Source organism: Prionailurus viverrinus, chromosome F1 (assembly GCF_022837055.1).
Source record: "Prionailurus viverrinus isolate Anna chromosome F1, UM_Priviv_1.0, whole genome shotgun sequence".
Taxonomy (NCBI): domain Eukaryota; kingdom Metazoa; phylum Chordata; class Mammalia; order Carnivora; family Felidae; genus Prionailurus; species Prionailurus viverrinus.
In genome coordinates, this window is record NC_062577.1 from 57,670,417 (window position 1) to 57,683,291 (window position 12,875).

At 49.5% G+C, this 12,875-nt stretch overlaps 1 protein-coding gene across 2 annotated transcripts in view; it reads right to left on the reverse strand.

Annotated features, from left to right (window-relative positions):
* Positions 1-12,875, reverse strand: part of UCK2 (uridine-cytidine kinase 2) — a 104,789-nt gene extending 91,914 nt beyond the window's left edge. For both annotated transcript variants that reach the window (XR_007148195.1, XM_047840713.1), the window contains exon 1: positions 12,461-12,875. Coding sequence is in view for 1 of the 2 variants with exons in the window: in XM_047840713.1 (XP_047696669.1) it covers positions 12,461-12,559 (99 nt within the window). In the remaining variant the exon portion in view is untranslated. The remainder of the gene's footprint in view (positions 1-12,460) is intronic.

The window sequence follows — 12,875 nt, forward strand, 5'->3', positions numbered from 1 at the left end:
TCCGTCCCTCTCCCCCACTCTGTCTCTCAAAACAAAGTTTAAAACAATAAATAAAAATGCACCCGTAAACAGGCACCTAAGCCATCTAGCCTGTACCCCTACACTGAGCTCTGTGACGGACAAGGTACTAGTCATCATCCTACCCAGGTAAAGGGACCTCACAAGGAAGGACAAATGCGAACAGTCAAGGAACAACTATCCACATCTCCCAGCAAAAGCCAAAGCAACCAGGTTTAAATGCTGAAAACTAGTATTAGACGAGGCAACCTAGCAAACACGTAATGAATTCTTCAACCATTTATCCAAAAAGTACAGTAAAACCTTGGATTATAACTTGCTCTGGGAGTGTTCCCCAAGGCAAGCAATCATTTTTTTTAATTTTTTTTTTTCAACGTTTATTTTATTATTTTTTTGGGGACAGAGAGAGACAGAGCATGAACGGGGGAGGGGCAGAGAGAGAGGGAGACCCAGAATCGGAAACAGGCTCCAGGCTCTGAGCCATCAGCCCAGAGCCCGACGCGGGGCTCGAACTCACGGACTGTGAGATCGTGACCTGGCTGAGGTCGGACGCTTAACCGACTGCGCCACCCAGGCGCCCCGACAAGCAATCATTTCTACCAAAGTTTAACTTGAGAAACAAGCGGGGTCTTGTCATTTGTGACGCCGAACATCACATGATCACCGCTGAGCCAGCGGTTCTTGAAATTCGCCTTGATAGATGAGTGCTTTGGATGCCAAGCATGCTTCTGGAACGAGCTATGCTCGCCAACCAAGGTTTTTCTGTAACTGAGTGCCTACAGGGTGCAGTTTTAAACAACGGGACCATGAGGAGGTGAGAGAGCTAACCACGCTGATCTCTGAGAGAAGTGCTACCCTGGCAGAAAGAACAGCCAGTGCAGAGCCCATCTTGGGGACTTGCGGGTCTCTGCAAGGACTGTGGCTTCTACTGCGAGTGAAATGGGAAGCTACTTCGGGGTTCTAAGCAGAGCAGGGAAATTATCATCCAGCCTTCTACTTGGACGGGATCACTGGCCGCCACGAGAACGGAATGCACAAGGACAGAGGCCGGACAGGGAGAGGGGCTAGGATACTACTGCAATGGCCCAACCCCAAGACGTTGGTGGCTTGGACCCGGAGGGAAGCGGTGGAGGTGCACAGGGGCAGACTGAGGACACGCTTTAATGGTAGGGCCAACAAGATTTCTTAACGGACTGGGTGCAAATGAAAGATGGTAGTCCAGAATGACTCCACGGTTTAGGTCAGAGCAACCACAAGGAGGAAGGCTGTCATCAGCTGAGATGCAGAAGAGCTGCAGGCTGAACCCATGTGAGGGGAAGATCGGGAGTTAAACGTTGGCCATACTGAGGTTCCTGTTGAGATCCCAAGCGAAAATGTCAAGGATTGTGAAAAAGAGGCCCTTAATATTTGCCTATTCAACAAATATGTACGGAGAACCTACCTAGACTGGTTTTAGTTTTAGCCCGTGTGTGAGCCTCAGGCGACAGTGAGGAGAAACAGTCCCTGAGACAGCAGTGGAGAGAGGAAGACAGACTTAAATGAGCAAGGGCAACACAGAATGGGGGACATCCTATGACTGATGCTTTAGCAACACAGAGGAGGGACACTCAATCATGCCTGAGAGGACTTCCCAAGAAAGACCATGACAGGACGCCTACAGAAAGATGAGCAGGGGTTAGCCAGGTAAGGAAGAGGAAGGTACCGGGAGGGAGGGATGCTAGGAAAAGCAACAACATCTATGAGAGCAAGATACAGGGTCACAGGATCTACGGGAAACCCAGTTAATACCCAGTTGAAGTGAATGTTGGCAAGTGGCAGGGAATACCAGTTTCTCAGGACTCCCCCCCCCACCCCAGAAGGTCACAAATGCCAACCACATTATGCAGGTGTGGGTGGGAGAAGTACTTGGTAAGTGTGACCAGTTGTGAGAGAACAATTCAAGAACACTCGAGGCTAGCTACAGAATTGAAAGATGTTAAGGGATGAAAGGAGAGCCTTTCCTGTAGATGAAAATCCAGATACCCAGTAAGCAACTGGCAAAGCTGGGCTGGAACCCACAATCCCTAAATCAGTGGCCAAACAAAGGGGCAACATGAAATACGAGTGCCGATACCGAAAAATGAATGGTCTGATGATTGGGTAATAAGTCCTTTTACAAGTCTGAAGGTCTCCAGTTTTCTGTCTTTGACAAAATTAAAGGAGGTGAATGGCAAGCTGGTTGACTCATAAAACTACACTGGATTCTGGGGCGCCTGGGTAGCTCAGTCGGCTGAGCAGCCGACTTCAGCTCAGGTCACGATCTCGCGGTCCGTGAGTTCGAGCCCCGCGTCGGGCTCTGTGCTGACGGCTCAGAGCCTGGAGCCTGTTTCAGATTCTGGGTCTCTCTCTCTCTCTCTCTGTCAAAAATGCATAAATATAAAAAAAATTTTTTTTAAATACATTGGATTCTGACACATACTTTGGAATGTAAAAACTGAGCGACCTTGATAGAACAAAAGCCTTTCCATTCCCATCTAGTTATGTCAACAGCACTTCTCAAAGTTTCTATCTATACAAGAGAAAAATCTTATTGTAGCCTTAAACAGTAATAACCCACCCCGATACAGGCTATAACCATCGAGTTGCTTTCCAACAAAATTCTACCTTTTTCGCTTAAGTATGTATCAAAGTGGGTATCTACTTGTTCTGATTAACTTATGACAATAACCACAGTAACATAATCTGAAAGAAATTAATGCTGAGATTTCTAAGAATAGAAAAAACCTTCCAGTGTGCACATACATTTTGTCGCATAAGGATGACAGAATAATCGGGGTGCCTGGGTGGCTCAGTGGGTTGAGTGTCCAACTTCGGCTCAGGTCATGATCTCACCGCTTGTGAGTTCGAGCCCCGCGTCGGGCTCTGTGCCGATGGCTCAGAGCCCGGAGCCTGCTTCCGATTCTGTGTTTCCGTCTGTCTCTGCCCCTCCCCCATGTGTGCATACGCACACACGTGCACTCTCTCTCAAAAATAAACATTAAAAAAGATGATAGAATGATCAATAAAAGATTTAAGAATAAAAATAGATGAAATTAAGTTAACATTTTGTGGGAAAAGTGGAACTGAAATAATTTCAAGGAGAAAAAAAAAAATGAAGCTTTCCGACTCGAATATGAGCTTATTCATCTATATTTTTAATGGATGACAATAGGCCAAATTACTCCAGTATTTAGAAGCCCACTAGATACACTTTAAAGAACGAAACAATTATTATTTCAGAATGTCAATATTTATAACATCAGAAATTTTAGAATGTCACTATTTACAATACATCAGAAATACATCCTTTGCTACTCTTTACTCATGATGAAAGAAAACTGGTGTCAAAAAATAAGCAGCGGGAGGAGAGCCTGGGTGGTTCAGTCGGTGAAGCAGCCGACTCCTGATTTTGGCTTACGTCAGAATCTCGAGGTTCATGAGATCGAGCTCCACATTGGGCTCTGTGCTGACAGTATGGAGCCTGCTTGGGATTCTCTCTCTGCCCCTCCCCTGCTCACGCTCTCTCGCTCTCTCTCTCTATTTCTCAAAAGAAATAAATAAATTTAAAAATATATAGATGCAATGGGATAAAGAATTCTCCAAAGCTTCTCATAGCAGTTAAGGATGCAAACATGTTTGAAGACCAGAGTCCCAATCACAAGTCAGGGCTCTTAGCATTGCATGCTACAAGCTCTCTCTCTATAGCCTGAGACCCACCAACCCGCACAAGGCAGACAGGGCTCACCCTCCACTGTTGGGGAAGGAGGCATTCCTGGCGACACCTGCAGAACCCGCGGCTTCCTAGAGGACAGGCAGGGGGTGTGTGTTGAGACAGGACAGAATGGCCCTTCAGCTAAGGTGGGGAAAGGCCAACATTTCAGACAAGATGGCATACTCACACGCCGATTAAAGCACTAAAGCAGCACAACCCTACTTCACCTGCACACATAAAACTCTTATGCTTCTACCGCGTCTTATACAAGTCCTAGGATACCGTTTCTACAAGTCACACAAAGGGCATGTGGCAGAACCTTCTATGAGGTGGGGGACCACATGGGGCAGGAATAAAACTGCAGGCCACCTGCTCCACAGGGTACTCAAGGTTACTACAGGAAGTATCGGGAGGTTCAGAGACACTCTAGACACTTCTCCTGCGGTTTCATAGGCTGTGACCATGCGGAAATAACTACTTTTTTTCTTACACTATGGAAAGACCATTTTTAATAGCCAGGTAACAAAGCAAACTGATATTTATTTTTTTTTTTTTTGCCTTACTGTCTCCTATCATCATTCAAAATTCTCAAAGCATGCGTGATCCATTTTAGAACCAATGCCCCTGCCCCCCCCCCCCCATGTAATCCAATTACTGCTTAGGAGAGGCCCAAAGGTTCAATGCTTTCTAGGATTCTTCAGACTTTTCAGGTTATTATGTTAAGTAGCCTATTGATGGTAATTTTTTTATTGTAACTACTTTGGCTTTCTCTGTATGAACTTTCATGTTCGCTTAACTCTTGCATGCATGTGACCTGAACACCCATTAGTTTGGTTTGTTTTTGGTTTTGTTTTTGTTTTTTTGGAGAGAGAGGGAGAGAGTGAGCCTGCACATGGGCAGGGGAGGGGCAGAGGGGAAGGGAGAGGGACAGAGACGGAGAGAGAACGAATCCCAAGCAGGCTCCTGCTGGCAGCTCAACACAGGGCTGGATGGCCACTGAGCCACCCAAGTGCCCCACTGATTAGTTACTTTCTGTCAACACCTGACAGCTGTTACACCTTTTCTCTGGTCTTTTAGACACTCCTGTCTTATCATTTTCATGCGATCTTTGCAGTTACTTGTTCATTTAGAAATCCTGCTCTTTCAAAAATAAACTTGGACTTGTTTTATGTAGGATTGAAGGCAAAGAAATACATCTATTAAAAGTAAACGATCCAATTATCTGGTAAAGAGATTCGAAAATGTTTCCACTGTTAAGCAACACTGTTGCCAAAAACTATGTGTGCACCTGTAAACAGAAACTTGTAAGAACTTGTAAAATACTCCAGGTAAGGATTTTCAGTGGAGTTTGAATTCAACTAGTTAATGAAGCACCTTGGTTTGCAAAAACAGCTGATGCACAAAGGTGAAAATTTTCTCGTTGGGTTTTGGGGGAGGGGACTATTGTGATTTGGTAAACACTGCAAACGGGGACTTTCTTGTTCTTGGATCTTTGAAGGAGGTAACTTTTTCAAATAGGATGGTCTTTTAATCAGCATTCAAAAGACTAAACTTAGAACCAAACCTTCATTCAGCCTTGTAGTCACCAAGACTAATATCACCAAGATCATCCAACATCCATGAGTCACCACGTGTGAAACAAGATTTTTAAAAATAAAACACTCTTTAGTCACAAATAAAAAATATCTTAGTAAAATCAAAAGGTTTCATACCTTTAAAGAAACCATCGTTTTGGGGCGCCTGGGTGGCTCAGTCGGTTAAGCACTCAACTTTGGCTCAGGTCATGATCTCACAGTTCATGGGTTCTAGCCATGTGTCGGGCTCTGTGCTGACAGCTCAGAGCCTGGAGCCTGCCTCAGATTCTGTGTCTCCCTTTCTCTCTGCCCCTCCCCTGCTCATGCTCTGTCTCTCTCTCTCTCTCTCTCTCTCTCTCTCTCTCTCTCTCTCTCTCCCCCCCCCAAAAATAAACATTTAAAAAAATGAAAAATAAAGAAACCATCATTTTAACTCTTTATATCATTTTTGTTTTATAGCTCTTATTTTTGTGTTTTATAGAGATTATGTTCATGTAATTCATATATACATATACACGATACATCATGAAAAAGAGATGGTCAAATGCTTTAGTAAGCTGGCTTACTGATAAAAGTGATTTGATGATATTAATTAAAATTTAAAAAAAAAAAAAAATAGGGGCGCCAGGGTGGCCCGGTCAGTTAAGCATCGGACTTCAGCTCAGGTCACTATCTCACAGTTTGTGGGTTTGAGCCCCATGTTGGGCTCTGTGCTGACAGCTCATAGCCCGGAGCCTGCTTCGGATTCCATGTCTCCCTCTCTCTCTGCCCCTCCTCTGCTCGCACTCTGTCTCTCTCTCTCGAAAATAAATAAAATGTTAAAAAAAAGTAAAGAATAAAAATTAAAATTAAATAAAAAATGAATAAAATAAAATAAATTTTTAAATAGTGGTTTAATGGACACGAAAACACACCTGAACGCGTGCGCGCGTGCACACACACACACACACACACACACACACACACACAGGGTACCCCCTCCAAGCTTTTCCACTGGCTTAAAACACGGAGACCCACACCTAAAAGACCTCAGAGATCTTGAGTAGTCCAACAGCACCGTCTCAGACCCCACCAGCAACAAAGACCAGGTCCTCAACAGGGAAACTTCCCAACACAATCTGTCCCCAGCACAGAACTTTGTGAAAGCAACACCCAACAAAGAAACAAGGACATCAGGCAAAAGATCTCAGCAAGGGCCACCGAGCCAGCCGGAGTCAGGTGACCACAGAGAGTGTGCATCAGAAGCCACACTTCAAAGACATTCAAGCAAGGAAGGAAAAGGAAGGCAGCTGACCACACAGGCACAGCTGGGGACAACGGGCAGGCGGCACGAGAGGAACACACAGGAGCCCTCAAGACCTGCTAGGTCTCCTTTCCTCTACCGGGCTCCGTGGTGGGCGCTGGCACAACCAACAACGTCAGCGGGCAGAGGGAAAGCCAGGGGTGGGGTGCAGCCTGTGTGGCTGCAACACAGAGAGCAAAGGGGAGAGGGGCAGGAGGCCAGCAGAGCCACATTGCGCCAGGCGTTCGTTGATGGCCACGGCAGCAGTTTGGGGCGGCACAACGCACACAGTGCCAGCTCTGAGAAAGCCAGTGGGACCAACCCAGTCCCCGGAATTCTGGGAGAACCTAACAGAAGGGAGGGTGCGGAGTGAGCAGCCCAGTGGGAGGGGCACAGGCGCTGAAGGGTCCAGGAACAGGGTGATGGAATCAAGGGGATGCAGGCCCCACGGCACATTCCAGATGCTCCAAAAGCAGATGAGTCATGGTCGAGCTAAGGGGAGGTGACAGCCCAGACCTCTGAGGGCACTGCCGTTTGCCCTCTTGGTCTGTGTTACTCACACACAGTCAGACCAACCTCCTTGCTGCTTAGGAAGATAGCTCAGAACAGACACGGATCTAGGAAAGGGGAAATCCGGACTCCGATCCAAGCTGTGTCCCTTACTAGCCACCGTCAGTCAAGTCAAAAACTCTCCTAACCTCATGTCTTCCCTTGTTTCCCATCAACAGGGAAGACAGCCGCCTGCCTGACTTCAAATGGAGAGCAAATCAAATGCTTTACAGATGAACTGGCTTGGGCGGGGGCGGGGCACCAGGCTGGCTCAGCCGGTGCAGCACTCGACCTCGGCTTGTAGGTTTCAGCCCCACGTTCGCAGTAGAGGTTACTTTAAGAAATGAGGGGGCGCCTGGGTGGCGCAGTCGGTTAAGCGTCCCACTTCAGCCAGGTCATGATCTCGCGGTCCGTGAGTTCGAGTCCCGCGTCGGGCTCTGGGCGGATGGCTTGGAGCCTGGAGCCTGTTTCCGATTCTGTGTCTCCCTCTCTCTCTGCCCCTCCCCCGTTCATGCTCTGTCTCTCTCTGTCCCAAAAATAAAAAAAAAATAAAAAAAAAATAAAAACACGCTGAAAAAAAAAAAGAAATGAATAAAATCTTAAAAAAACAAAACAAGAAAAAGAGAATCTGGCTTCATTGTAAAAGTGGTTTAAGCAACATTCAACTGCAAAATACTGATAGACTTTCTCTCACATATCCTCACATCCCAACTTCTCCTCGAAAGCACTTAATACAGGGGTGGCTGGGTGGCTCAATCCGTGGCGCGTCTGACCTCGGCTCAGGCAGGTCATGATCTCACCGTTCGCCAGTTCGAGCCCCACATCGGGCTCTCCGCTGTCCCCCTCTCTCTCTGCCCCTTCCCCCACTTACATGAATGTGCTCTCTCTCTCTCTCAAAAATAAACAAACAACAAAAGAAGCACTTAATACGGTATTCTGCAAAATGACCTTCATTCAACAAATACTTATTTAGTGCATACTAAATAAATGCTAGGCTCTGGTTAAGCAATACCAATGCATTAGGGTTCAGGGAGCTTTTTTTAGAGTTTGGTCGTTACAACATGCATCACAGAGGTAAACGTGGTTTCAACTGTGGCTCCAGATCCTAATTCAAATAGTCTTATGAATCAAATAACAAAGGATAATTACAAGTCTTGGTCTGCGTAACGCAGCTCAATGAACACCTAACACCAAACAGCAGCACCGTACTAAACACTGACGGGGACGTGAAGGCCCAACTACTCGAGATGCTCTCACAGAACTTCTAGTGCAGTGGGGGAGGCAGTCAACAAGCAGTCAACAAACAGCCAGCCGCCAAGGCAAAATGTCGGTAAGACTATGGAAGCTCGGGAGACAAAAAAAAAACAATTCTGATTAAGGAAATGAATAACAAAGTCCCCTGGAGGAAGTTATTTACAGAACTGAAGGCTTAAAAGGATTAGAGGCCATTCCAGAGAAGATCCTAAGCAAAAGTTTAAGTGAAAGAGGTTCCGTGCGTGTGTCTGTCTGTGCACGTGGCTGGGGGAGAAGAGGGGAAAAAGAGAGTCTGGGACCACATTAGGGGATCTGCACTAGGCTGAAATATTTGACCAGTAGTCTGGGCAACGGAGAGTAGTCCACGATTTCCAAAAAGGAGAGTGACATAATCAGAGCTATAGGCAAAGAAGCCCACTCTGATGGCGGCCATTGAGAAGCGACTTTAATTGGTCAAGGAAGAAACCACTGAAAAAAGACAGAATGGCATCTACGGTCAGGGACATATATGTGGGCAGAGAAGTTGAGGCTTTTTTTTTTTTTCCCCTCTTCCTGTGTGACTTCTTGCTCATCTAGACCTGTCCTTTCGGAGGAAAGCAGGAGAATCTGGGTAACATAGGTCAGAATAACCTCCTCAACCCACCACAATTTTACCGTGAGTCTTTAACAATGACTCACCATGTCAGCCTGGCAAAGCTTACTCGCAAGTTCTGATTCGTCGTCATTTATAAAACAAACTAAAAAGTGTGATAGATGGAACTGCAATCACTTGTTTTTTTTTTGTTTTTTTTTTTTTTTGCCTTGTACAACCAAAATAACTTAGTCTGAGACACAATTTTTGTACTTAGGGCGGCCACAACAGAGACAAATCTGAGCCCTCAAGAGAAGCTGAACAGGGAGTTGATGTTTCTTATAAAGGAGGGGTGCAGGAGGGGGGAACAACCAAGACCTACAGGGCTGGGCCAAGAGTACAGAGCAATCTGCCTTTCCATTTCCCTTTGGAAACCAGTCCACGGCCATTTCCCCGCAGCCCCTTTCCAAGGCGAAGGTTGTAAACATGTGTTTCCCACCCCACCCCACCCCCCCCACCTTAGTCTTACTCTTCGTCCTCAGTCAATTCTTTCTTAACGAGGCAACAGCGGGGATCAACCAGCATCAGTCCAGAACTGGGTCTGCCGCTAAGTACATCACATGGATACATTTTTCTATTCTAGAAGTGATGAGACTAAGTGTTGGGCTCCAGGGACTGGACTCTGAGGTTCCTCCTGGCTCTAAACTGTCATTTTTGATGATGTTCTGAGACCCTTTGCCTTTCCCAAATCCTTTTAACAGACACATAATAAATACCCGAGGAAGCGGAGGACCAATCTTGCTTCCAGATCCTCTTGCACAACTATGTGCAGATTTCAGACTTCCAAAGGAGGTCCAGCCTGTTGGTGCTGCACATCCTCTAAAAAAAATACTCTGAATTTCTTTCAGGAAAGGCACTAAGGCCTGGAATAAGAGAATCAAGATATAATCCCAGCAAACGAACTACTATATGGAATTACAGAAGTTCAGTGCTCCTTTGGGCTTTTTAAAATAACGGGTGCCTGGGTGGCTCAGTGGTTAAGCATCCGACTTCGACTCAGGTCATGATCTCGCGGTTTGTGAGTTCGAGCCCCATGGGCTCTGTGCTGAGCCTGCTTCGGATTCTGTGTCCCCCTCTCTCTCTCTCTCTCTGCCCCTCCCCTGCTCATGCTCTGTCTCCTTTTGTCTCTCAATAATAAATGGGTGTTAAAAAAAAATCTTTAAATAACAAAACAATGATATAATATTCTTAAACAATGACACAGTATTTATTAATGCCCAAGATGTACAATATGCTTTACACTGTTTCCTTTTTTTTCCCCTTCCAGTGTGACTTCTTGTTCTCTCTAGACCTGTCCTTTCAGAGGAAATACAAGAACCTGGTTTTGAAGACTCCTTCTTCGGAGTTGCTAAAATCTTCCTCCTCCATGAGAACCCCAGGAGCCGGGTTCACTACTAGTTCCCATTGGACACATTACAGAAGTATCACGACTGGGGCGCCTGGGTGGCTCAGTCGGTTAAATGGCCAACTTCAGCTCAGGTCATTATCTCGCGGTCTGTGAGTTCGGGCCCCGCGTCCGGTTCTGTGCTGACAGCTCGGAGCTCGGAGCCTGGAGCCTACTTCTGTTTCTGTGTCTCGCTCTCTCTCTGCCTCTCCCCCATTCGCGCTCTGTCTCTGCCTTTCAAAAATGAATAGATGTTAAACAAAATTAAAAAAAAAAAAAAGTAACACGACTTACGGGGAGTATCAATTGAGACCAGGTGATGACCGATGGACACAAAAATAAGGAGAATGGAGTTATTTCACCGCCCAGGGTCTGCTTCCACGTTTGGAGTGACGGTATCATTTAGATGATTACCAAGGACATGGTTTCTAAATGCCACACTCATCTGCCAGTTTAAGTCTCCCTCCTCCCAGGAGGACTGAACCTCAGGTTAATGATTGGGGCGAGCTACGTGCCAGAAATGTGCTATATAGGAAGGAGCGCTGGGAATGCAGCCATCAACAACAAAAAGGCCCCATGCAACAGGCGTAGGCTACACAAAAGAGGGGGGCACGAATAATCCTAAAAGAACAGGGAAACCTTCCTGAAAGGGCTTGGCCTCTACCTTTGCTTCTAAGAACCAGCAACAGCGCTGGCAGAGAACATTTAGCAGCCTGAAAACGCATTCGGCCGGGGGGCAAATGCCACATCCACTTTGGGGACCTCAAAGCTGCCCGATTCCTCGCCCTGGGAGCGAGAGACAAGATGAACTCCATCAATAAATAAGTTTCCCAGCGCCAGCTGCCGGGTCTGGGCCCCCGCGGGGACCCGGAGGGGAAAACGTGGAGCCAAAATGGAGGAGGGGCTCGGGAGGAGTCGGCTGGGGCGCGAGAGCCTCGTGTCTCCCTCCTCATGGCGCCAACCAGCCTCCCCGCTCCGCTCTCCCCGGCCCTGGGAGGCAGCATCCCACCTCGCCAAACGCGGCGCGCACAGCCCACGGCTCGCAGGCTCGCCAGGAGGAGCCCATGCTCCCAACGCAATGGGAGCTTGCTAAACGCCGAGGAAACAAGTACCCACATCTTAAATGCAGTAAAGGGGAGCGAAGAAAGAAACATCTGCGAGGTCTCCACCCTTCTCCACCTGCAGGAAAGGCCCGGGGTAAAGCTAAAAAAGCATTTCTCTCGTTTTTTCTTGCTTGGCTGATAAAACAAAGACGGGCTCCTGAGGGGGGTCGGACGCCCCTAGGACTGACCCCCTTCCGTGCGCCCACGACGCTAAAGCCCCTGCAACCGAGGAGCACGCGCGGAGCCAGAACAACTTTCTCATTGAAACCGGCCACGTTTCTGCTCCTGGCCATACGGAAGCCCGTATTGTCATTTGGTCCATGTCACCGCACCTAGTTGGCGCTCAGGATTTTCCCCCCAAGAAACCCCCGCAGTCCCCAGCCCGACACGAGCTCCCCTCCCCGGGACGCCGCCTCGCGCGTTCCCGCAGCCCTCCAGGTCGGGCTTCCCGGCTCGCCCCGCCCTCGCGGCCCGCGCTGCGCCGCGGGGCGAGTTCCCCCACCCCACCCCACCCCCAGGCGGGGCTTGGGGGAGGGGGCGCGTCGGGGGCTCCCCGGCGACCCCGCTTAAAGCCCTCTCCCCCCGCCCCCCACCGTCGGACTCGCAAAACAATAAGCCTCCGCTTTCTCTGCCCGTTCCCCCTAGGAGCCCGGCCACGAGTTACCGCAGCGGAGAAAAAGAGCGAGCGGGCGCGCGCCAGCCCTGCGACCCGTGGCCGGCGTACCCCGGGGGACCGCGATGACCGGAATCCCCGCCCGCAGTCCGCGCAGAGGCGGGGGTGGGGAGGGGGGGGAGACACTGGGCGCTGGAGCGCGGCCAGGAGCGGAGGCGCGCGGGCCACGCGGTGGCTGCAGCAACTGACACGGCCCGCGGCCGCGCCACATGCGCCGCCGCCCGGCCCGGGCCCGGGAGCGCGGCGCCGCGACCCCCCGTACCTTGCCGCTGGCCGTGCCCCCGCTGACGCCGATCAGGAAGGGCTCGCCGCCGTTGGGCTGCTGGTGGTTCTGCAGGGTCTGCTCGCTGTCCCCGGCCATGGCTGGCGCCGCCCCTCCTCCCGCTGCTGCCGACGGACGCACGCTCCCCGCCCGCGCCCGCGTCGGGCTCCCCCGCTCCCCGCAGCCGCGGCTGGGGCGCTGCCCGGGTCCCTGCGAGCCGCGCGGAGCTCGGCCGTGGGGCTGCCTTTCCCGGAGGCGCCGAGAGCCTGCCTCTGCCCGCAGCGGCCGGCTCGGTTTACAGCCCAGGCGGAGGTCAGCGTGATGCTGCTGCTCCAATCCGGGCGGGCAGCGCGCTGCTATTCGCCGAGGCGGAGGCGGCGAGGCGGCCAGCCCCAGCCTCCGCCCCTCCCGGGCC